Source organism: Bombyx mandarina, chromosome 22, assembly GCF_030267445.1.
Source record: "Bombyx mandarina strain Sakado chromosome 22, ASM3026744v2".
NCBI lineage: Eukaryota > Metazoa > Arthropoda > Insecta > Lepidoptera > Bombycidae > Bombyx > Bombyx mandarina.
Window position 1 is genome coordinate 2748575 of NC_143228.1, and position 23371 is coordinate 2771945.

Below are 23371 nucleotides of genomic sequence, written 5' to 3' on the forward strand. Positions count from 1 at the left end.
ACGTCTCACGTTTCAACGCAGAATCATTTAAAAGCGAATAACGAATTTAAAAAATTAAATATAAAACTTATTTTTACGATTTCATTTAGTGTTTTTCACTACGTATTATATTTTTTTTGACGGTTCCAATGGTTGGTTTGGAATGAACGGTTTTCATTATCGCGTGCGACACGTGACTGCACGTGACAATAATGACAATAAAAACAGCAGACAAAAGATCGCACTAATATTTCAAGAATCGTCCAAAAGTCTAAGCTGAGGTGTTTTTTTCGCAAATATTGCACAAATAAAAAATAATGGTGCGCGTGCAGCTTAGTGCTGTGAAACTTCTTTTGCGATGTTTAGGATAGTGGCTTTCTTCATTTTTCATCCTTGAATCAAATTTTTCTTGTAATAGGGATATAGGTGCATAAGAGAAACGACCTAGCTCGTTTTGTCCTTTCCCTCTCTCCAGGGTCGAGTGGCTCGCGAGACGCTCTGTCTGTTTTCTCACTCTCGCTCGTCTTAAATTGTATCCCTTATCTCTAGCCGTAACGAATATGTGGCGAGTTAAATTTTGCTCTCAACGCACCTAAAGAAGTTTCACTTCAATAATTCAAAAATAATGATCGACTTACGGAAACAGAGACTGCAGATTCTTTTCTGGAGAGATGTTAAATGATAGACACCCTGCACTAGACATGGTCTCTAGTCTGGCATTTAACGTGTCAAGACTACACTTCAATCGTACTGATATTTAGAAGTGGCGATATTTACTTTATAATTATCGTAATTGAACACGGCGATGTACGTTGCTTCCGTATTTATAGTAAACTATAAAACGTATACATCCATGATCACGAGACAAATAATCGATGACAAATACGTATATACATCACGCACGATTCGCGCCAACAGATACGACTTAGAGACGAATATGCGTTTAAGAATAAGAGGTTTACATACTCGTATACCTACGTACATTGTATTCGACAAGTGTCTAAATCAGTCATTAAAGTTTACCTGAAAACTCTAGGCCACTGAGGCCAAGGGTTATCCAGTCCTCTGGTCTTTTTCGGCTCGGGTAAGATTTCGAATGTCGTTATTGTCTTCGCGCCCTGACGCAGCGAAGTGGCTATGCAATCGCATCTGTAGACAAATAAATATTTCACATTAAATAAATGTCATACGTACTTGGAATATGAAGTTAAGTGATAAAATATTAAAAACCTTTTTAAAAACTTCCAAGAAAGAAACAGATCAGCAATTAATCACGCACGGTCATCCGGTCCCAATTTAGGATTCCCTGTGTTATGGGTACCAGAGATTGACATAAATACTTATATACGTTTAAATATAAACATTGTATAGTTAATCAGCATCCAGACACAGCAAACAAACCTGTTCAGCACATGAATGTTTGCCCGATGCGAGAATCGAATCCACGACCCTCGGCGCAACAGTCAGGAGCGCTCACTACTGAACCATCGAGTCAGTAAAATTGATTCATTCAACAGCAAAGAGCAATTTTTATGTTTTGTATTTTATGTTGTCATTACTTTGTCCGAAAGTGATTGGGATTTAAGCAAAATAAAATAGCTTCCACTTTATAAAAATAAGTGATAAATAATTAATTGACCAATTTACTTTGAATTTAGAAAAACACAACATCGATATCGCAACAAATGGCGTCAGTTAACATTTGAACTCCAGTATTTAACATTAAGCCTTATAATAAAGCGTATAGAGTTTTTTTTGAAGTGCACCCGACACTGACCCGGTATCTCCGCCTCCGATGATGAGCACGTCCTTATCTTTGGCGTTGAGTTCGGGGTTGTCCTTCATATGTGGATGAGTGGATCCCGCCTGCTTCTTCTGCCAGGTCTCGAGGAACTCCATGGCGTAGTGGATGCCGGTGAGCTGGCGGCCCTTCAGGGGCAGATCGCGGGGCCACGTCGCGCCCAGGCACAGCACCAGCGCGTCGTACCTGTTCGCATATTGGGATTTACACATTCGTTCATCGCAATGTTTACGGTTGTTGTTTCCTTCGAAGCATCTCGCATCTCACTCGCACATTAATGCGACTGACGTCATTGTTTGCATCGTATATTTATAAACCTTTTTAAATCATGAAAATAATCTCTAAAAGTTAATTTACTTACTCGCTTGCCAATTCATTAGCGGATATATCCTTCCCGACGTCGACATTACACTTGAAGACGATCCCCTCGGCCTGCATCAGCTTGATCCTTCTGGCGACGACCTCTTTGCTCAGCTTCATAGTGGGTATCCCGTACTGCAGCAGGCCGCCCGCCCGGTCGTTCCGCTCGAACACCGTCACCGTGTAGCCGGCCTGCAAGCGGGACCAGACATGAAGTCGTCGTGGCCTAAAGGATAAGACGTCCGGTGCATTCGTATCTAGCGATGCAACCGTGTTCGAATCCCGCAAGCGGGTACCAATTTTTCTAATGAAATACGTACTAACATCGTGTAATAAAAATCAAACCCGCAAAATTATAATTTGCGTAATTACTGGCGGTAGGACCTCTTGTGAGTCCGCGCGGGTCCGTATCACCACCCTGCCTATTTCGGCCATGAAGTAGTAATGCGTTTCGGTTTAAAGGGTGAGGCAGCCGTTGTAACTATACTTGAGACCTTAGAACTTATATCTTAAGGTGGTTGGTGCATTTATGTTGTGGCTCCAGTAACCACTTAACACCAGGTGGGCTGTGAGCTCGTCCACCCACTTGTTTTATTTACTGTGACGCACTTAAGACATCAGAGTCCTCGGCGTGCCTGTGCGCATTGCTGTGGTCCTCGTACGACTTGGGAGCACGATACTCTGTCTTGGCCGCCAAAAAAAATGTAGGCACATTTATACAAAAACTTCTTTCTTTATACGTAATTTTGAACTCTGCTATTTGTTTTGATTGTATATCTAAACTCATACATATTCCGCTCGCTCGACGACCCAACGCGCCTTGGACCTTCCAAGTTTTTCTGAAGTATATTCTTCTTCATTTTCTTTGTTTTGTTTTTACATACTCTCCGCCATTGTTAAATTCATGTTAATTTAATTGTTATTATGTTACAGAGTTGCTTTCGTATATTTATTCGAGTTTCTCGGCGATCTTCTCAGTGGGTTGCGATTCCATATCGAGGGGTAATACTAACGAAGCAGTAATCTTGCGAGGGTCAGTTTTGTCCTCTAAGGTGAGTCCGGTGAGCTAACCTGGCTGTCCGTGTGTAGTTGCAATGGTTTCGTAGGTTATGAAATATATATATTGTTGGATTTAGTCCTCGCTCATGTCGTAGTTTATAGTTATGTATTTAAAAAAAAAAAAACAAAATGTGTGCAATTCACACGTGGTAGAAGTGAAACCTTCCAAAATTAAAATACAATTATCCTAAACGTCTTAAGTATATGTAAAATTTTGTCATTAGTAAATAATTGTAAGGTAGCGCCCTCTGTGAATTGATATTTTAATTTCACGTATAATCCTAAATTAAAATTCACTACAAGAGCTTTCATACACACGTTAGTATTAAAAAATCTCACAGATGGCGCTGTATTAAATAGTATGTATATTTCTGTCTCATTCTTTACTGGCTTCATCCTACACATTTTTGTATTTGTGTCTCTTACCTGTCGTTTTTTCCGTTGCATCCGGTTTGAAATCACAACGATTCTAAAGAAGTTTTCACTTCAATAACTCCTTTTTCGTTACGCACCAACAAAATATCGACACCGATTACGTGGTACGTGACATCACATCACTAGAATATTGTCAAGTCGATATTTCGCGTACAGTACATACATACCGTTGGTATGGTAGTATTAGTTCGTTATGTAACATTGAATGTTAATGTGGTTTTTGCTCAGCAATTTTTTTTTATCCTACCCAAGCTGATGGCCTTGAGAGGCAATTTCTGCGTCCAGCCATATGCTCGTCAATGATTGCATTGTTTTTTTTTAGGTTTTTTCAGCTCGATGCCGTCTTTCTATAATGAACTTTATTGTCTATTGTACAAACTACATAATGAAATAAAAACGCCTTTTTATTTTATTTTTGTTGCTTAGATGGATGGACGAGCTCATAGTTCACCTGGTGTTAAGTGGATACTGGAGCCCACAGACATCTACAACGTAAATGCGCCACCCACCTTGAGATATAAGTTCTAAGATCTCAGTATAATTACAGTGGCTGCCCCACCCATCAAACCGAAACGCATTACTGCTTCACGGCAGAAATATGTAGAGTGGTGGTACCTGCCCGTGCAGACTCACAAGAGGTCCTACCACCAGTAAAAAAGTCTATTATAATGGCTACATAGAATGATACTGAAGATTTAGTTGATACAATGAAGTGTCGATAATGCATTATGAGGCCAGTGGGTCGCGTACCTTGTTGAGCTGGTGCGCGCAGGCCAGCCCCGCGGGGCCCGAGCCCACCACGGCCACCGTGTGCCCGTTGCGATGCGGCGGCACCTGGCACAACACACAATTCAATAAACGACGGAAATAGTTAAATATAAATCATAAGCACTATATTAGCGTAGCATAGCAGTAGATGTTCCAGTCATTTATCATCTTTGTGTATGCATTCTAGCAATATGTACTCGAATATTGTTTAAAAACGCTTTTGTCATGAAGATTTTTTACACTACAAAGATTTGACTTTATCTAAAGAGAATGGTGATAGATTTTTGTCTATAAGAAATGAGGGCTATCGATTGGAAATTAGAATGAAATTTATCTTAAACAAGTTTGGAATGCTCTATTCACGAAGAACACTTATTCTAGTGTTGAATTCGATTCATTTCGATTGTTATGATTTTTAGAAGAGACATTAGGCCTTGGGGTAATGATGTTCGTTAGTTGGTGCACCGCGACGGGCTACGTCACACGTCAGATACAACGGCAGGGCAGTGGGCCGAGTCCACTGAGTGTCTCGTCGGATCTTCTCAGTGGGTCGCGTTTCCGATCCGGTGGTAGATTCTGCGAAGCACTGCTCTTGCTAGGGCCAGTGTTCAGGAGCAACACTTCCGATTTGGGCCCTGTGGCGGTAGCCATCATAGAACGCAAGATATTTGACAGATGCCTGAATCTCGCTTATGACATTTTCAAGATAAGCTCGCATATATACAAGTTCCGAACAACAACATTCGGACCGTCGGTCTACCGAGCAATGTCACCCGCTCGGTGAAAGATCTTCCCTTTGTCGTATACCTACGACCTATCTTTCAGCATTCCAAAGGCCCCGTGAGCTCACCTACATGTTTGGATAAAGCTGAAATAGCCTCTCAAAGCTATCAGCATAGGTAGAAAAAAAAGTGGGCCGCACCTCCGGCTTGAGCCAGCCCGCCTCGAAGGCGTGGTCGATGATGGCGCACTCGATGTTCTTGATGGTGACGGCGGGCTCGCTGATGGCCAGCACGCACGCGCCCTCGCACGGCGCCGGACACACGCGCCCAGTGAACTCTGCAACAGGACACAGCCGCTGCTGCCTTAAACGTGTCTCTAAGCTTTCTATGTACTACGTGGCTATTCGCATCTGCAAGCCAGAGAGAGTGCGGACATACGGCACCTTCCTTCTCTGTCGCACCGCGCGTTGTTGACTGTGATGGATATCAGACACTGTTGTAATAAGCATGTATCTCTCGATAATGTAACACAGTGACTGATATAGCGGTGGTTACTCAGTTAACACTATTTTATTAATTTTAATTTTATATTAGTAGTTGACAATTTTACTGGTGGTAAAAGTTCTTGTGAGTCCGCACGGATAGGTACCACCACCCTGCCTATTTATACCGTGAAGCAGTAATGCGTTTCGGTTCGAAGGGTGGGGCAGCCGTTGAAACTATATTGAGACCTTAGAACTTATATCTCAAGGTGGGTGACGAATTTACGATGTAGATGTCTATGGGCTCCAGCAACCACTAAACACCAAGTGAGCTTGTCCACCCATCTAAGCAAATATTTTTTGAAGTGAAAACTTCTTTAGAATCGTTGTGATTTCAAACCGGATGCAACGGAAAAAACGACAGGTAAGAGACACAAATACAAAAATGTGTAGGATGAAGCCAGCAAAGAATGAGACAGAAATATACATACTATTTAATACAGCGCCATCTGTGAGATTTTTCAATACTAACGTGTGTATGAAAGCTCTTGTAGTGAATTTTAATTTAGGATTATACGTGAAATTAAAATATCAATTCACAGAGGGCGCTACCTTACAATTATTTACTAATGACAAAATTTTACATATACTTAAGACGTTTAGGATAATTGTATTTTAATTTTGGAAGGTTTCACTTCTACCACGTGTGAATTGCACACATTTTGTTTTTTTTTTAATTCAATTTCATTTGATTTAATTTTATGTAAAATGTGTGACACTTTATGGCCTTAAGTTGCCTAATGAATTAGATTAGCTTGTCACTGTAGAGTAGATGGGTGCGTTACCGGGGAAGTTGTTGGTCTGCAGCAGCTGCGCGAGCGCCTGCGCCCAGTCGGCGCGGTAGATGAGGTCGTTCCACTTGGGGATGAGGTTGCCGAGCGGGCAGCCGTGCGCGCTCTGGCAGAAGGGCACGCCGCAGTCCATGCAGCGCGCCGCCTGCACGCGCACGGAGCGCCGCACCGCGCCCCCCGCGTAGATCTCCTCCCAGTCGCGCAGCCGGCTCTCGGCGCTGCGGTACAGCGCCGTCTCGCGACCGTACTTCATGAACCCTCTGCGCACAGATTCTATTTAATTACATTGCGTGCAGCAGGACAACAAACGTTAAAGAAACAAAAAAATATCTATCGAGATTTTAAGTGTTATTCTAGTGTAATTTTTTGAGAACTTTTCGCTCACAGTTAACGTGTGATCGAACTCACCTGGTCTTGTCCAAGATCTTTTCGAGATTCTTCTTCTCGAACTCGACATCCTTAACGGTCTCCTCTATGTCGAGCACGCCGTTCTGATGTCCATTGGTGTCGCCCTTCTGCGCGGCCGGCTGCTTTAGAGCCATCTGCTTCAGCGCTCGCTGGTACTCGTACGGGAACACTTTGACGAACTTCTTCGATGGTTCGGGCCATGTCTTTAATAGTTCTACCGCGATCAGTGATCTGTAGGGGTAGAAAAAGAGATTGAGGTTTTCATTGCCCCTTTAAATATTATATCGATAAACTCTTTGTGCTGGCGATCTTGATATTATCATGGCCATGACTGATGTCAGCTAATAAAGCGGGCTTTAAATTGTTTTCTGGCAGACAACGGTAATAAAAAAACAGTTTAGAACAATCTGCATTCTTAAATACAACAAAACAAAATGTTCTATATAAAAGGTCAGACTCAAAATCTAAGCCTAAAAATCAAAATAAATGCAGTTCTTTCAGAAAAGTTCTATCAGATGTTAAAATATCGCAATGTTTTACAGAAATATAAGCATTTTATAGTAAACATTAAAGGTGTAGCATTAAATAGTACTACTCACCCAGTGTACTCTACGAATTCTTCGAGAAGTTTCTGTACATATTTGAGATCGTCTTCGAGTTCCAAAGGTAAGAGTTCGACCATTTCAGGATTACATTTCCCTTTGAATGAACCATCAATGTCGTAAACATAGGCGATGCCACCTGATCAAAAAATAATGTTTAAAAAAATTAAATGCGGGTATTTTGAAATCACTCAGATTATTCATGAGGTTGTTAATTAAGAATTGGTTAAGTAAAAGTAATTGTTGTATTAATATATACATTTCATGAAGCCGTGATCTTGAATGAATATGGTCGGCAGCGAATCACATTGCTTGTAATTTTTGTAATCATTATTATTCTTTAAACGTATTGTTACGAGGATTTATTAGAAAAGCTGTTTAAAAAAAGTATTTAATTTAAAAAAGCATTTAATTCTAATAATTAAAACATTTGAAGGTGACAATTGAATTTAATGGGGGCAAGTGTTACCAGGGGAACTGAACTGCGTGATCTATCGGCAAACCTAACTAAGATGCATTACGTTGTACACCTTAAGGCGCTGCCACACTGCTACAAACATTAGTATACATTTGTTAAGAAACATACGATCACAATGTTAGAAAATGTTTACACGTTAGGTAATGTTGGTGTAAGCATTTCAAAAAATAAAAGCTAATCCAATGAGCAAATCTTTTTCCATTTTCGTGTAGACGCCTCGGAACGTAAATCCAAGCTGCAAGCGAGTCGATTTAACAAATTTTATAAATATATAATGATATTGGTTACTCCAGAATAAATAAACAATAAAAGACTTAATTGCGTTTTATGTTGTGTGTATGGTGAGAAAATTAATATTTTTAAACAAACTGAACTTTCTTTTTACTGAATGTCAAACTTCACTGAACGACATAATATCAAAAAAATCCTTTTTAGAAAACTAAAGAGTTTTAGACTATGAAGATTTTTCTTTACAAATATTTGTAAACATTTTCCCGATGGAACACACCGGTACACTGATATGTAGGAGCATTTAAAACTTTTAACAATTTCTAACATTTGTTAGTAAATGTATTAGTGTTAGAACATGTTTGTAAACATTTTTAAACAGTAGTGTGGCAGCACCTTTACGTTGCATCTTTAGGTACATTAAGAATATATAACAGTATCGTGTCTAGAATGATTATCTGTAAGTGCAGAGCGCGAGTGGGTTACCGCTCATGCCGGCCGCGAAGTTCCTGCCGGTGAGCCCCAGCACGAGCGCCGCGCCCGCCGTCATGTACTCGCACGCGTGGTCCCCCACCCCCTCCACCACGGCCGTGCAGCCCGAGTTGCGCACGCAGAACCGCTCCGACGCGATGCCCCTGCGCGCACCATGCACCGCCATGTTTATTTATTTATTGCTTAGATGGATGAACAAGCTCACATCCCTTGGAGCCCATCTACATCATCTACATCTACAACGTAAATGCGCCACCCATCTTGAGATACCTAAAATCTTTTTTTTATTTTTTATTGCTTAGATGGGTGGACGAGCTCACAGCCCACCTGATGTTAAGTGGTTACTGGAGCCCATAGACATCTACAACGTAGACGCGCCACCCACCTTGAGATACAAGTTCTAAAGTCTCAGTATAGTTACAACGGCTGCCCCACCCTTCAAACCGAAACGCATTACTGCTTTACGGCAAAAATAGGCAGACTGGTGGCACCTACCCGTGCGGACTCACAAAAGTCCTACCACCAGTAATTACGGAAATTATAATTTTGCGGGTTTGATTCACCGTAGAAGTCAATCGTGAACATTTGCTAAGTACGTATTTCATTAGAAAAATTGGTACCCGCCTGCGAGATTCGAACACGGGTGCATCGCTAGATACGAATGCACCGGACTTCTTATCCTTTAGGCCACGAGGATTTCTTTAAACTTATCTATATATTAATAATATGTGAACCAAAAACATTGTACCCCTTTTTACAAAAATTGCGCAAACGGAGGAGTATGAAATTCCCCACGCTTATAGAGAATATAGGAGTGCAGAAAGCTGATATTTTTTTTAAATTATGCATAAAAAATACATTAAATAAATAAATAAAACATTACAAACACTATCATGTACTTGACACAACATGCATGCATAGTACGAGTATTTGTTTATTATCAAACTTTTCTTATTGCTTATAGTTTGTGGTCAAATTGAGAATAGAGTAATATTATTTGTCTTTATTAATGTTTGTCTAAAGTGTGGCCTTGGCGAAATCTGTGATTGTAGAAGTCTTTGAAAATAGAATCAGACGTAATAGTGTCCAACTTATAATTTCAATTAATTATAGTCTAATTTCGACTACCAGGGGACCACTATTTACGCTTTAATGTGCGTACTGAATTATGCACAGTCGACGGATATTCTAGAAACTACTTGTAGCTTCACAAATAGATAATAAAATGTACCTGAAGTAGGCGCGTCCCGAGGTGGCTCCGTACAGACACACGTTCCCCACGATGACGTTGAGATGCGACTCGAAGGGAGAGTGGCGCGGCGGGTAGATGACCACGGTGCCGCCCGACAGACCCTTGCCTGAGCCAATTCGATCATTATTACTACGTACTACGTGGCTGTACAGTATACGTGAAGTTCAAGTCGTCACTTATCAAATTTATTTTATATTCTGACTTAACTGAACCGCGCGGACTTACCGACGTAGTCGTTAGCGTCTCCCTCGAGCGTTACAGTGATGCCCTTGGACAGGAACGCGCAGAAGCTCTGTCCCGCTGAACCGGTCAATGAGATGTTAACAGTTTTACCGTCCGGTAGACCGTCGTCGCCATATTCCCTAGAACAAAAAATGTTTGGTTGGCAGTTGGCATAGTTCTGAAACCTACTGTAACACCATCAGTAAGTCTCGCATTGCAGTGGGTCTCGCGTTGTAGGGGATCTCGCGTTGTAGTGAGTCTCGCGTTGTAGAGAAACTATCTCTTCACCATTTATATATAATATATTTTAAATATACCTATAGTTTTTTTTTTAAATCCTTCATTCGAAATAAAATATTTAATTTAATTTAATATGTTACTGCCATCTACACGAGCAATGAGAAACTAATAACTAGCCATCTAGTGGCTGACGCCCGGAAGCAGAAAGAGATATATTATAATATACATAAGAGAAACGACCTAGCTCGCTTTGTCCTTTCCCTCTCTGTACGGTAGAGTGGTTCGCGAAACGCTATTTTCTCACTCTCGCTCTTCTTAAATTACATCTTTTTTTTCTTTAGCCGTAGCGAATGTGTGGAGAGTTAAATTTTACTCTCAACGCACCTAAAGAAGTTTCACTTTAAAAATAATTTGACAGCTCTACTTATCCTCTTCAGCCTGGACAACTGTTCAAAATGTTGTTTCTATTGTCAACAGTCAAATGAATATAAAAGTACATCCATAGAGTAGCGGCACGGGGTATTCCCGATCCTGCGGACAGAATGGAAAGCAGTCGACGTCGCCCCAAACACGTCATTCCGGATCCTCCCGATCCACTAACGGTGCTTTTAGATACCACAAGCACCGGTCATCGTTCTCGTCGAACCCGTCGCTTACGACGAAGGGCTCGACGAGTAAATTAACCCACAGACACAGCCCACTGAGTTTCTCACCACATCTTCTCAGTGGGTCGCGTGTCCGATCCGGTGGTACATTCTGCGAAGCACGGCTCTTGCTAGGGCTAGTGTTAGCAACGTCGTCAGGTTTGAGCCCCGTGAGCTCACCTACCAGTTAAGGTTACGCTGAAATTGCCTCTCAAGGCTCTCAGTTTGGAAAGAAAAAAAGCACTCACATAGCGATCCGATACGACAGGGTGGAAGTAAACGCGCGGTCCTCGTTCGTTATTTTCATTTTGATGTCGGCGTGCGCCTGAGTCCCGTCCAGGATGCCGGAGCACTGCTCGATCAGCTGATTGTCCAGACGTTTCTCCAGTTGGAAGTCCTGGAACATTCACAAAACATATTATTGATTTTCAATATATTCAGGTCAGCCTATATTCGTCCCTTTTTCGAACCTAGTTTCGAAGGGCACGTCGTAGCACCCTAGGAAACTGGAGCGTAAACACTTCAGAAATTGCGGTAGCCAATAAAAAAAACCTAACGTTTATTTAAGATAGCCGACCTGCGCTTTGGAGCCCCCGATGATGTTGACCCCGGGCCTCATGTGGAGAGCGTTCTTTAGTATGAGGCTCAGGTTGAGCAGCCTCGCCTTGGGGTTGTCGTTGTTCTCGCGCACCTTGAGCAGGTCCGTGCGACCGATCAGGTCTTGGAAGCGCCGCACACCGACCTCGGCCATGTGCTGACGTATCTGTTAAGCAATAACTTCATAAGTAACATTAAATTTATTTAGTTTAATTATGCTAAAATACGACATCTTAAAAGGCACGTGGTACTTGGACTGGATCAAAAATTTGACAATAAAAATTAGAGACCGTCATTGGACAAGTAACTCTGAACATTAGTCCTTTGCGTTGGCTTATCTGGTGTCATAGTCTACGGATTGATTCCCGATTAATAACTAAAAGGTGATAAGTCGTCGTGACCTAAAGTATAAGACGTTCGTTGCATTCGTATCTAGCGATGCATCGGCGTTCGAATCCCGCTGACAGGTACCAAAGGGGAATGCCCATTTCAGGCCCAAAGCGGACAATAGATTATAGAAAAAATACTTAGTGCATTAATTTTGTCATTAATAAATATGCATTTACTTTCTTCCAAATGAGCGCCACTACAGTTTACAATAAGTAGTTTAAAAAAAAAGTAACTCTATTGAAAAAACAAGGATTTTGATTTTTGCGGGAAAAATATTGCCAGGTTCAAAACCTTTTACGTATGAAGTAAATATTTTAAGTATATAAATAAAACATATAAATAAATCATTTTAAGTATTATCATTAATCAATCGATTTTAATAGATTTTATGCACATAAAATAACATCGAAGACATACCCATTGGACTTTAACTTGTAACTATACTTGAGACCTTAGAACTTATATCACAAGGTGGGTGGCGCATTTACGTTGTAGATGTCTGTGGGCTAGAGTAACCACTTAACAACACCAGGGTGGCTGTGAGCTCGTCCACCCATCTAAGCAATAAAATTTTTTTTACTAGTATTGTTATTTAAATATGTACAACTAAAACAAAAACAAAAAAAATAATGTGTACTCGTAAAAAAAAGATTAAGATATAAATCAATTATCGGTTATTTAAAAACATCATCGATATATGAGTTTCATGTAATTATTTTTCTTTATATTGACAACACTGAATTTAATCTGACTGACTGACACTTCGCTTGCTGCTTGTGGTGTTGTGCTTGCGTTCAAAATGGATGTGTTTTGATTTTTCTTTGATTTATTTTACTTTTATCAATAACGTTTCATACTACGACTAAAAAACATTGTGTGAATTGTGGTTTTACCCTGACCGAGATTTAAAACCGTGTATATGCTCTCCTTTGCTATTTTTAGATGATTTACTAATTGTGTATGAAGATGAAGAAAATATAGATATTTAAAGAAGTATGTGTGTTTTTTTATACCCTATTGGATAAAAATACATTAGGAACATCTTAAACATTAAGAAAAGAAAAGTTCTTGAAGTATCTCACAATCCGACACTTATTTATATAGAAAATTAACCTCAAAACGAGTTTTTATTTTTATTATATTTTTATAATAGTGGCGTCAATTTCAATAATTTTTTTAGAAATCCAATACATTTAAGAATTTGAATCAGTACATTTTTATAGTAATATTTGATGTCCATCTTGAGCCTAGCACACTATGGGGAGTGGGCATTCCCCTTTATAATGAAATACGTATTTAACAAATGTTCACTATTGACTCCCACAATGAAGGAATACCATCGTGTAATAAAAATCAAAACTGCAAAATTATAATTTGCGCAATTACTAGTGGTAGGAGATCTTGTGATTCGGCACGGGTAGGTACCACCACCCTGCTTATTTCTGCCGTGAAACAGTAATGTGTTTTGGTTTGAAAGTTGGGGCAGCCGTTGTATTGTTAAAAGTGAGATTTTAAAACTCATGTCTCAAGGTAGGTGGCGGCATTTACGTTGTAGATGTCTATAGGCTCCAGTGATTAGGTGGGCCGTGAGCTCGTGAGCAAAAAAAAAAAAATTCGTCCACCCATCTAAGCAACAATTTTTTTTAATTCATAATTTGTTGCATGCTTGTTGTATACCACTTCGGATACGCTTGCTGCATAGTACCGTTGAAGTTCGATAGATGGCGTTCAAACAAATTCACACCTTTCGTATGTTGTCGATAGTCACAGCGAAGAGTCGCCGGTAGTACAAACCACATCATACGTGTTAATATAAATGTTATATTCGGATTAATGATAGAATCGAGTTGAGCACCTCTTCTGCCAGCATGAAGAGATAATTGACGACGTGTTCAGGTTTCCCGGCGAATTTCTTCCGGAGCACCGGGTCCTGCGTGGCGATGCCGACCGGGCACGTGTTCAAGTGACACTTGCGCATCATCGTGCAGCCTGGAACGTGTATCATTACAACATCGCATTGTTCATCGTGATGTATCCTTATTAGAATCATAACGCCTAGAAATTAACGTTGCCACGTTGAAATTAACGACCAAAACTTGCGTTTGGATTCATTGCGCGTCGGCCAAATATCAAATTAATTAAACAAGTCGTTTTTTTTTCGGTTTACGTTAAAATTGTTGTAATTAGTTTGAAATTCGTAAATACTAAACTTAATATTGTAAATAAACTAAAAGTTCTAAAATTGTATATACACTTAAAATCTTTTATTATTTTGTATGATTTTTATTTTGTTTGTCGGAGAAGCCACAATTATTAACACCATCGTCAGATATCGTAGAGGCGAATAGGGTGATCGAACTAAGAGAAATATTGAGTACAACAATAACGTTTTGTTGTCAAGACAAAGGCAAAGTCTGGACAAAGACAATTTAAAAATCTTCCCTTGACGTTAGCAAACGAAAAGGTATGACAGTTTTTAGGACGGAGGTACCGCTCTTTAAGAAGGCTGGTTGGTAAGTGTGATGGCGTCTACTCACCTCCATCGGCTAGGCTCTGCCGTACAACAACGTTAGCAGAGTTCCGACGATACCGCGATCGTGCTGTCACCTCTCGGGAATCGTGCTACGTTTCGTTTAGCTACTAATGACTGTTTTCGGTATGTTTATATTAGTAACAGTTTTGAGACAAATAAAAAAATACATATATATAAAAGGGAGGAGAGGAGAGGCCACCACACCACTACATCAAAGAACGACCCCACGAGAAAAAAGAAGAGAGAATAAGAATGAAAGAAAAAGGAAGAGAGAAGAAAAGAGTAAAACAACATGCCAAATCTCAATTCGACCCACACTCAAGAATCGTACCAGCAACCTCATCACCCCTGCCTCGTCAGGCAGGGACTCGTCCAATCCGGGGCAGATGGGATTGCCCCGAGGCCCGGCCCGTGCCTCCGCAGGGGGACACGAAGACCCGACGAGAGACAAAGATAATTTAGTTCGACAAGATGCCGGCGAGTGTACTGACCGAGCGCAATGAGCGGCGCGGTGCTGAACCCGAACTCGTCGGCCCCGAGCAGCGCGGCGACCATCACGTCGAACCCGGTCCGGATCTGACCGTCCGCTTGTACGACGACCCTGCACCGCAAACAATTTTTTATATTATTATACCAAATTGGATTTACATGATTTTTAATACAAAGAGGTTATTTTAAATCTATATCATTTTAATACTCTACAGCTTCATTATATCTGATGCTGGGGTTGAGCGGTTACCAGAGCCTATAGACATGAGACATTGACACCTACTTGTGTGGGCTCATAAAACACCCTACCACCAATAAGTCTCATATCAATTAATTTTGTCATAAGATTACATATATTATGTATTATACATGTATACTTATAGATTTAAGATTTAATTCGTTCTTGGCAACAGGCTAAGCACGTCGTATACGGAGAATTGATTTATTTAAGTTTTTAAAGGAACGAGTAGCAGTCTCTCGTTCTAGTTGGATGAGTGGGACATCCATGACAGAAACCAGCTGATACTTCCGACTTAACGTTTCAAGGTCAATGACATCACTGATCATCATGTGATATCTGTGAGTTTCAATTATCACGGATGAGCTGGTCCATTCGTGGACACATGAGTACAGACCTGGATCTGAGGTCGTTGAGCACGAGCACCTGGTGCGTCTCGGCGACCCCCAGCTCCCAGGGCAGGCCGGCCGACTTGATGCCGGTCCACGAGCTCGCGCCCGTGCCGCCGTCGTGCCCCGAGATCACGATGTGCTCCGCCTTGCCCTGCGGACGCATCACTCTACTTCAACAAACAGTAAGACGTTCATATTATTAAGATTATAATTATTACTTTTTATTTAGGAAATAAAAATATTGTAATATAAAGTTTAACTGCAAATAGCCAGAGGGAGAAGAGAGAGAGAGAGACGAGGCAAAAATGTTAAAAAACGGTAGAGAGGAAGAGGTCGACCGAAGAAGACATGGATGGAGTGTGTGAATGACGATATGAGTGAGTGTTGAGATAACGGCTGATAGAAGAGAATAGAAGAGAAAAATTAACCAGACGGAGAAGCTACTGAAGCACAATAGTCTTATTCGACGCCGAAGATTCCCTATCGATCTCCTTATTAAAATCCACGGTCACATTGGAATCGTGATCTGAAGGCGCTCACCTTGGCGACCCCGGAAGCCACGACCCCGACCCCGACCTCAGACACCAGTTTGACGGATATGCGAGCCTTGGGGTTGGCGCACTTGAGGTCGTAGATGAGCTCGGCGAGGTCCTCGATGGAGTAGATGTCGTGGTGCGGCGGCGGCGAGATCAGCCCCACGCCCGGCACCGAGCACCGCGTGCGCGCTATGTCCGCCGTCACCTTGTAGCCTGCATAACAGTAACATTTCCAGTTACTTGACTATGTACGGCAGGAATCACATTTTAATTAAACTTTTAATGTTCAATTACTACCTGTTCATAGATTTAAGAAAACTGTCCAGGAACGTTTGTGCAACAAGGCTTATTATAAAATTAAGGATTATTTACTAGACGGCACTACGTGGGAATGAGGCGTTCGCTCCTGGCCTTTTCATTTTTCATTATTATTATAATTTTTTTTTTAATTGTATTTTTTGACTTTTTTTTCGTTTATTGTAAATATTTTTAATTATTTAAAAATATATAGATATATATATATTTGAGGAAAACAAAAAAATTGCCCGCTGAGATTGTTTCGCCGGTTCTTCTCAGGACTATGGCTTTTTTTGGAACCGGTGGTAGAGTTAACATTGTTATTTATATTTTGACATTCAACAAGTGTGTTATACTGACATTTAAGTTGAAATAAATGATTTTGAATTTGAATGGGCTCAGCGGGAATTAAATAATACGTAACTTTACACTGACTTGTATTTATTTCCACTTTTCATTCACGGAATCATTTACGGTGATCGTCTTTACACTCTCAACTCAACCGAACCGTTATTTAAAAAAAAATCTATTTCCAGGAATAATTAAATTAGTTTTACACATATGCGCGATTTAGCCAGATACTTTACATATTATTGAGATTTAATATAATACAATCGACAACTTCATGGGATATGCGTAGCAACTAAGTCTTACAGCAAACTTTATTATAATTTATGTAATATTATCGCAACTTATATTATGTACTTATTAATACCGAACACCTTATTGCTATCGTTATAAGACTCAATATTCAGCGGTTTGACGTTCGAAAGTTAGAACAAGTGACCCTGGTATTTTCAATTTAAAAAAACTAATAAAGCCTGCAAAACAGTTATCTAATTCATTTGTTTGTTGTATACAAACATACCGGGCAGTTCTCCACCTTCCCCGGGTTTGGCCCCCTGCGCCATTTTGATCTGCAGGTCGTCCGCGTGCGCGAGGTACGAGGCCGTCACGCCGAACCGTCCCGACGCGACTTGTTTGATGGCCGAGCGCTTGCTGTAGTCGGGGTCCTGCACCATGGGTACATACAATATTAGAAAACGATCAGTTTATGTATGTCGGGTGCACGAGTAGGGCTGCGATACGCGAGGAATGGCGGCGGCTGGTGAAACGCACCACCACCTAGAGTGATGACCATGACCACTCTGCCAAGAGTGCATACGACTAATAAGATTGTATGTCGGAGAAGGTCATTAATTTGGTAGCAAAACAAAGCGCAGCACGATTCCTGAGAGGTGACAACACGATCTTAATATTATCGAAACTCGGCTAAGTTCGTGCTACGACGGAGCCTAGCCGACGGAGGCGTACATAGACGCGACTCATCAATCAGCCTTCTTTGGTGTTGCCGACTCTCGGGAATCGGAAATTGCTACCAAACTAATGACCGACTTCGACACGTATTTTTTTATGACTTTGGATTGGGACAGTAGCGACGTGGTCGGGTCACTTGAGCCGAACCTGACGTAGATCTCACTGCAAGATTAAAGCAGCTATTCCAAATTGACGTTTGTCCAGCAAAAAAACTTTGCTACTGGTGGTAAGACCTTTTGTGAGTCCGCACGGGTAGGTACCACCGCCCTGCCTATTTCTGCCGTGAAGCAGTAATGTGTTTCGGTTTGAAGGATGGGGCAGCTGTTGTAACTATACTGAGACCTTAGAACTTATATCTCAAGGTGGGTGACGCATTTACGTAGTAGATGTCTATGGGCTCAAGTAACCATTAACATCAGGTGGGCTGTGAGATCGTCCACACATCTAAGCAATAAAAAAAATCTGCTTTGCAAATCAACGTCATCTCTAGGTACACCGTTCGATCCCGACCATCCAAGATCACATTCTTTCAGCGGCCGATAATAACTATTGAGCCACCTCCATCCAACAGCAAGGGTCTGAAGCGCGGGCTAGTTATAGTTTAATGTAGCTGACATTACGCCGTGATGTAGATGGACTTCGGTAAGCACACTGGCCGAGCTAGTAGAGACTCACTTGGTTCAAGTATCGGTCAGCGTTTTCCCCTCCCTCACCGGTGTTGGATTTCCCTCCGATGCGGTTCATGGCGATGGCGAGCGTCGTGTGAGCCTCCAAAGATATCGATCCGAATGACATCGCACCTGTTTGATTAATGTTATGTGCATTAGCTTCAACGTGTCGATATTGCCTCAGCACTAATAATCTATTTCACAAAATCCTTTAGTAGGTGAATAGAAAGGGAGTAAATACGAGAGAGCCAGTAGTGAGGAAAGGGACATACAAAGGGTTAAATGACATTTATATAACACTAGTTAGTATATTACTATAAAGCTATTACTCGCGGCTTCGTGCTAAGAAAATTGTTTTAAAGTGTTACGTAATTTTTCTGAAGATAATAAAACAGTATCCCGTGGGAACGAGATGTATCGGAATAAAAGGTTGCCTACGTCACTCTCCTGACTTAGAATTATATATTTTTTAAATCACATCATTCCCTTGCTTTGTTTCCACGTGAAGGAAGGGCAAACAAATACATTTATAATATTAGTAAGGATAATAAAGTGCGAGACCTGTAGCGAAACGTTTAACGATTTCCGAGGCCGGCTCCACTTCGCTGATAGGGATGGGCTCGTCCAGCCGCACGAGCTCCAGCTGGCCCCGCAGCGTGCAGGCGCGGACCGACTCCAGCGTGCTCTCTCTGTGCGACAACCTGGTCGTTAGCGGGGTGGGGGGGGGGGGGATACACGCCCGCACACCGGGCAGGCTCGCTTATACTCTGTGGCGGGAACGCGCGGGGCAAAGTTCTGTGACTGGTTTTATGTTATTCACTCAGTGTTCCTTCAGGTTTAAATGAGTAATAAAATAACCATGGTTTATTAATTATTTAGCGTTTGCGAAAGTACACAAATGTGTAAGAACATGAAAATGAAAGCCGTTAGACATCGCTTCTCGGATTCTTCCAAAAAATCAATTTAAAAAACTCTCAGTAAATAACCACCATTTTACTGAGACTATATTTCAGCCCATTCCCCATTTCAGTTAATTTAGTTTCATCCACATTGATTTAAATCTCAAATCAATCAACTTTATCTAATTTCGTTTTATATCATTTTTCATATTAAAACGCGTAAAATGAAAATATAAGAATTGGTCTCGGTACCAGGTAAGATAAAATAAAAAAAACTCGTTTCAATTACTATGGCTCGCAATAATAGATTAACACAAGTCTACGCTGCTACGGCGGCTAGTGTAACATTGAGGGTCATGGCACATTATGCAAGCACGGTATCGGCACCGCTCCAATCCAGTGATTTCAATTTGAACCTTAAATCATCGTATGTCGTAAAATATGTTTCATAACGTCAGTATAAAAAGCCAACAACAGCGGGGTGTCTGCGCGCTTGCTGCTACCTAACAACCGTTCGTAGTGGTCTTACACATACAATGCCGTTACCGTGTGCCATGACCTTTATTCTGGTGACCCTCAATCACCTGAACCGGTCGTAGGCGGACTTGCTGTTCCCGAGCGCGGCCTCCTGCAGGTTGGCGATGGACGTGGGGTCGTTGACGTGCTTCTCTCCGCCGGCGCGCCAGTGGTAGTTGCCCGGGTTCCTGACCACGTTCATGAGACATCATTAGTTTAATGAACAAGTATTTCTTCATGATCTAACGTAAAATAAATTACGGGTTACTGTCTAAGGACATTGATGACATAGACAGTAATGACGGCAATTTATAGCGTCTTGCCTCTTAGAGAGAGTATTGAAAATTTAACAGAATCTAACCTTCGTAATAGAACTCAAGTTCATTGGATGGAAGTTGATTGAATGTTATTGACGGTAACAAAAAACACTGATAAATTATCAAGATTTCCTTTTCGCTTCATCATCAGTAGCCTGCGGCAGTCCACTGCTGGACATAGGCCTCCCCCAAAGCTCGCCACTGAACCCGATCTTCGGTTCTACGCATCCAGTTACTGCCAGCTGCCCTGCGCAGGTCGTCGCTCCATCTAGCAGGAGGGCGTCCTACACTACGTTTGCCGGTTCGCGGTCTCCACTCCAGAACACGTCTACCCCAACGGTTATCGGTTCTGCGACATATGTGACCTTTTAGCTTACGCTTTTTTGGTAAAAATCATTAAGAAAATGTAACGGCTAACCTCAAAACGAGACTATCTACGCAGTCCCCGTAAGTCATGGCGTGTCGATCCAACGTCTCATTCGACAGGATCTCAAAGTTCACGCCACCTGTAAAAAGGATTTTGATGAGTAAAAATTTAGGGCCCAAAATATAAATATAAATTATGGTTTATTATTTTTTTCTAGTACATCGCATACTTCGTATCTGAATGTATCTGTTGAACGTAAAACTGCCCCTTGGCCGGTGGTCCGTAAGCACCATTTACCAAATCATTTTATTTAATGAGGTGATTTTTGTAAACAAATACAGAATCCGAATATGATATTTGTTTTACAAAGTAGACTTACCAATCCTAGATTGGGTTCCTTTAAAACATTTATCGATGACTTCCTCGCTCAAGCCGACGGCTTCGAATATCTGAGCGCTCTTGTAAGACTGGAGGGTGCTGATGCCCATCTTGGCCATGACCTTGGCGAGGCCCGTCTCGATGGCCTTCTGGTAGGCGGAGTAGATCTCGCCGTCGGTGAGGTTCGGGTCGAGGATGTTGTCGTTGCGGAGGGCGAACGCCAGCTCGAAGGCCAAGTACGGACAGATCGCGTCGGCGCCGTAGCCTGCGAGACGAAACCGACTTAAGTAATATTCGTAACACCATTTTTTACAACATTGTGGGTGGTGTTCTTACGTGTAGCTTCTGTTTGTGCACGTTTAAGAACAAGATAGGCTACCGTAGCCATATTAGAGCGCATGAGAGGCGTGGACATTAGCTTTTAAGTTATTGAACAGAAAGTTTTGGTCACCGTTGCCGAAACCGGCTTGGAACCATGATTCATGATGATTTGTAACCAATGTTATTTCAGTTACAAGGATTATCTATCGCTAATTTCGTGATTAATAAAATTTTTTAAATACTAGTATATCATAAATTATTCGTTCTTGTATTCAGCTACGACATCACATGTTGGTATTATATTATAATGTGGCAATCTTTCTATATTTAGTATGTAATCTATGGCTGGCTCGTCAATCTTGGCTCCAAATGACGTCACACGCAATTATATTTTGATTCCCGGTTACATAATTAGTATAACTAGAGGTCCCACAGTAGTCGAAATTCGACTATAATAATTAATTGGAATTGTAAGTTTGTACACTATTATGATTGTATTTTATACTTCTATAATCACAAATTTCGTCAAGACTACACTATAAAAAATATAAATAAAGACAAACAATATTTACTCTATTCTCAATTTGACAACAGACGTCAAAACAAAAGTTTGACAATAAATAGTATGCATGCGTGTGTGCGTCAAATACATGGTATCTACATACCATGTATTGTGTGTGTAATGTTTTCTTTATTGATTTAATGTGTCTTTTATGCATTATTTTATAAAAATATGAGCATTGTGCACTTCTTCTCTATATTCTGTATAAGTGTGGAAAATTTCATACTCCTCCGTACACGCAATTTTCGTAAAAAGGGATACAAAGTTTTTGCTTCACGTATTAATATATAGATTACAGTGATTCATCTGGGTATACTTTCTGTCTTCACATTTGAGATGATTTATATATGATTTTTTTATTTTTTTTATTTTTAATTTTAATTTAATTTTTTAATAAGAAGAAAGAATTATTATATATTTAATATTACTTTACCTAACAGAACGCACATGTGATGAACCTCTCTCGCTTCGGCCGTCTCGACAATGAGTCCAACTTTCATTCGTTGACGGGTTTCAATTAAATGATGATGTACAGCTCCTGTTACAAATAATATTGTTTAAGAATTTGTTTATATATTCATGTGTTTATGTGTCATTTTTAACTAATTGACATTATAGTACAAATTTCTACAATTGCCTATTTCTGCCGTGAAGCAGTAATGCGTTTCGGTTTGAAGGGTGGGGCAGCCCTTGTAACTATACTGAGACCTTAGAACTTATATCTCAAGATGGGTGGCGCATTTACGTTGTAAATGTCTAAGGGCTTCAGTAACCACTTAACACCAGGTGGACTGTGAGCTCGTCCACCCATCTGAGCAATAAAAAAGTCTACAAAATCAAATATATTTTACAGATGTGAAAACATAAGCTTTATTATACATTAGTGTGTAAAAGAGTAAGAGAGAGAGAGAGAGAGAGAGAGAGAGAGAGAGAGAGAGAGAGAGAGAGAGAGAGAGAGAGAGAGAGAGAGAGAGAGAGAGAGAGAGAGAGAGAGAGAGAGAAAGAGAGAGAGGGAAAGAGAGAGAAAGAGGGAGAGAGGGAGAGAGAGAGAGAGGGAGAGAGAGAGAGAGGGAGAGAGAGAGAGAGGGAGAGAGAGAGAGAGAGGATAAGAGAGTAGGAGGGAGAGAGAGAGAGAGAGGATGAGAGAGTAGGAGGGAGAGAGAGAGAGAGAGGATGAGAGAGTAGGAGAAAGAGAGGGGGTGCGTTACCCAGCGCGAGCAGCGAGCTGACGGGCACGCGCTTGGGTCCGGCGGCGCGGTCGGACAGCACGAGTAGCTGGCAGCGCGCGCGGGCGGCGCTCTCGGCGGCGGCGCACACGGCGTTCAGGGCCGCCACCAGCCCGCTCGCGCCCGACGACGCTTCGTACGTGCAGTCCAATACTTGCGTCTGAGGAACGCATTACAATATTCTTCTTTGCTCTTTTCAGTGCTTAACACTAACAACAAGGTAACACGAACTATAAAAAAATTGAAACTTGACCGTTGTATTAAAGCTAAACGGAAAGCAACTTTGAGCTAGATGAATACATATA

At 41.2% G+C, this 23371-nt stretch overlaps 1 protein-coding gene across 2 annotated transcripts in view; it reads right to left on the minus strand.

Moving 5' to 3' along the window:
- Gogat (glutamate synthase) overlaps positions 1 to 23371 on the minus strand; it is an 80291-nt gene that overhangs the window by 5607 nt on the left and 51313 nt on the right. For both annotated transcript variants that reach the window (XM_089736704.1, XM_089736705.1), the window contains 25 exons: positions 23049 to 23226; positions 22274 to 22378; positions 20959 to 21222; positions 20631 to 20718; positions 19964 to 20083; positions 19042 to 19169; positions 18488 to 18612; positions 17364 to 17508; positions 16203 to 16411; positions 15668 to 15813; positions 15035 to 15144; positions 13866 to 13999; positions 11601 to 11786; positions 11272 to 11420; positions 10143 to 10279; positions 9897 to 10023; positions 8660 to 8808; positions 7465 to 7606; positions 6866 to 7096; positions 6452 to 6717; positions 5325 to 5461; positions 4385 to 4468; positions 2142 to 2332; positions 1757 to 1966; positions 1003 to 1128 (listed from right to left, as the gene is read on the minus strand). In XM_089736704.1, coding sequence (XP_089592830.1) covers positions 1003 to 1128; positions 1757 to 1966; positions 2142 to 2332; positions 4385 to 4468; positions 5325 to 5461; positions 6452 to 6717; positions 6866 to 7096; positions 7465 to 7606; positions 8660 to 8808; positions 9897 to 10023; positions 10143 to 10279; positions 11272 to 11420; positions 11601 to 11786; positions 13866 to 13999; positions 15035 to 15144; positions 15668 to 15813; positions 16203 to 16411; positions 17364 to 17508; positions 18488 to 18612; positions 19042 to 19169; positions 19964 to 20083; positions 20631 to 20718; positions 20959 to 21222; positions 22274 to 22378; positions 23049 to 23226 — 3887 coding nt within the window. The remainder of the gene's footprint in view (positions 1 to 1002; positions 1129 to 1756; positions 1967 to 2141; positions 2333 to 4384; positions 4469 to 5324; positions 5462 to 6451; positions 6718 to 6865; positions 7097 to 7464; positions 7607 to 8659; positions 8809 to 9896; positions 10024 to 10142; positions 10280 to 11271; positions 11421 to 11600; positions 11787 to 13865; positions 14000 to 15034; positions 15145 to 15667; positions 15814 to 16202; positions 16412 to 17363; positions 17509 to 18487; positions 18613 to 19041; positions 19170 to 19963; positions 20084 to 20630; positions 20719 to 20958; positions 21223 to 22273; positions 22379 to 23048; positions 23227 to 23371) is intronic.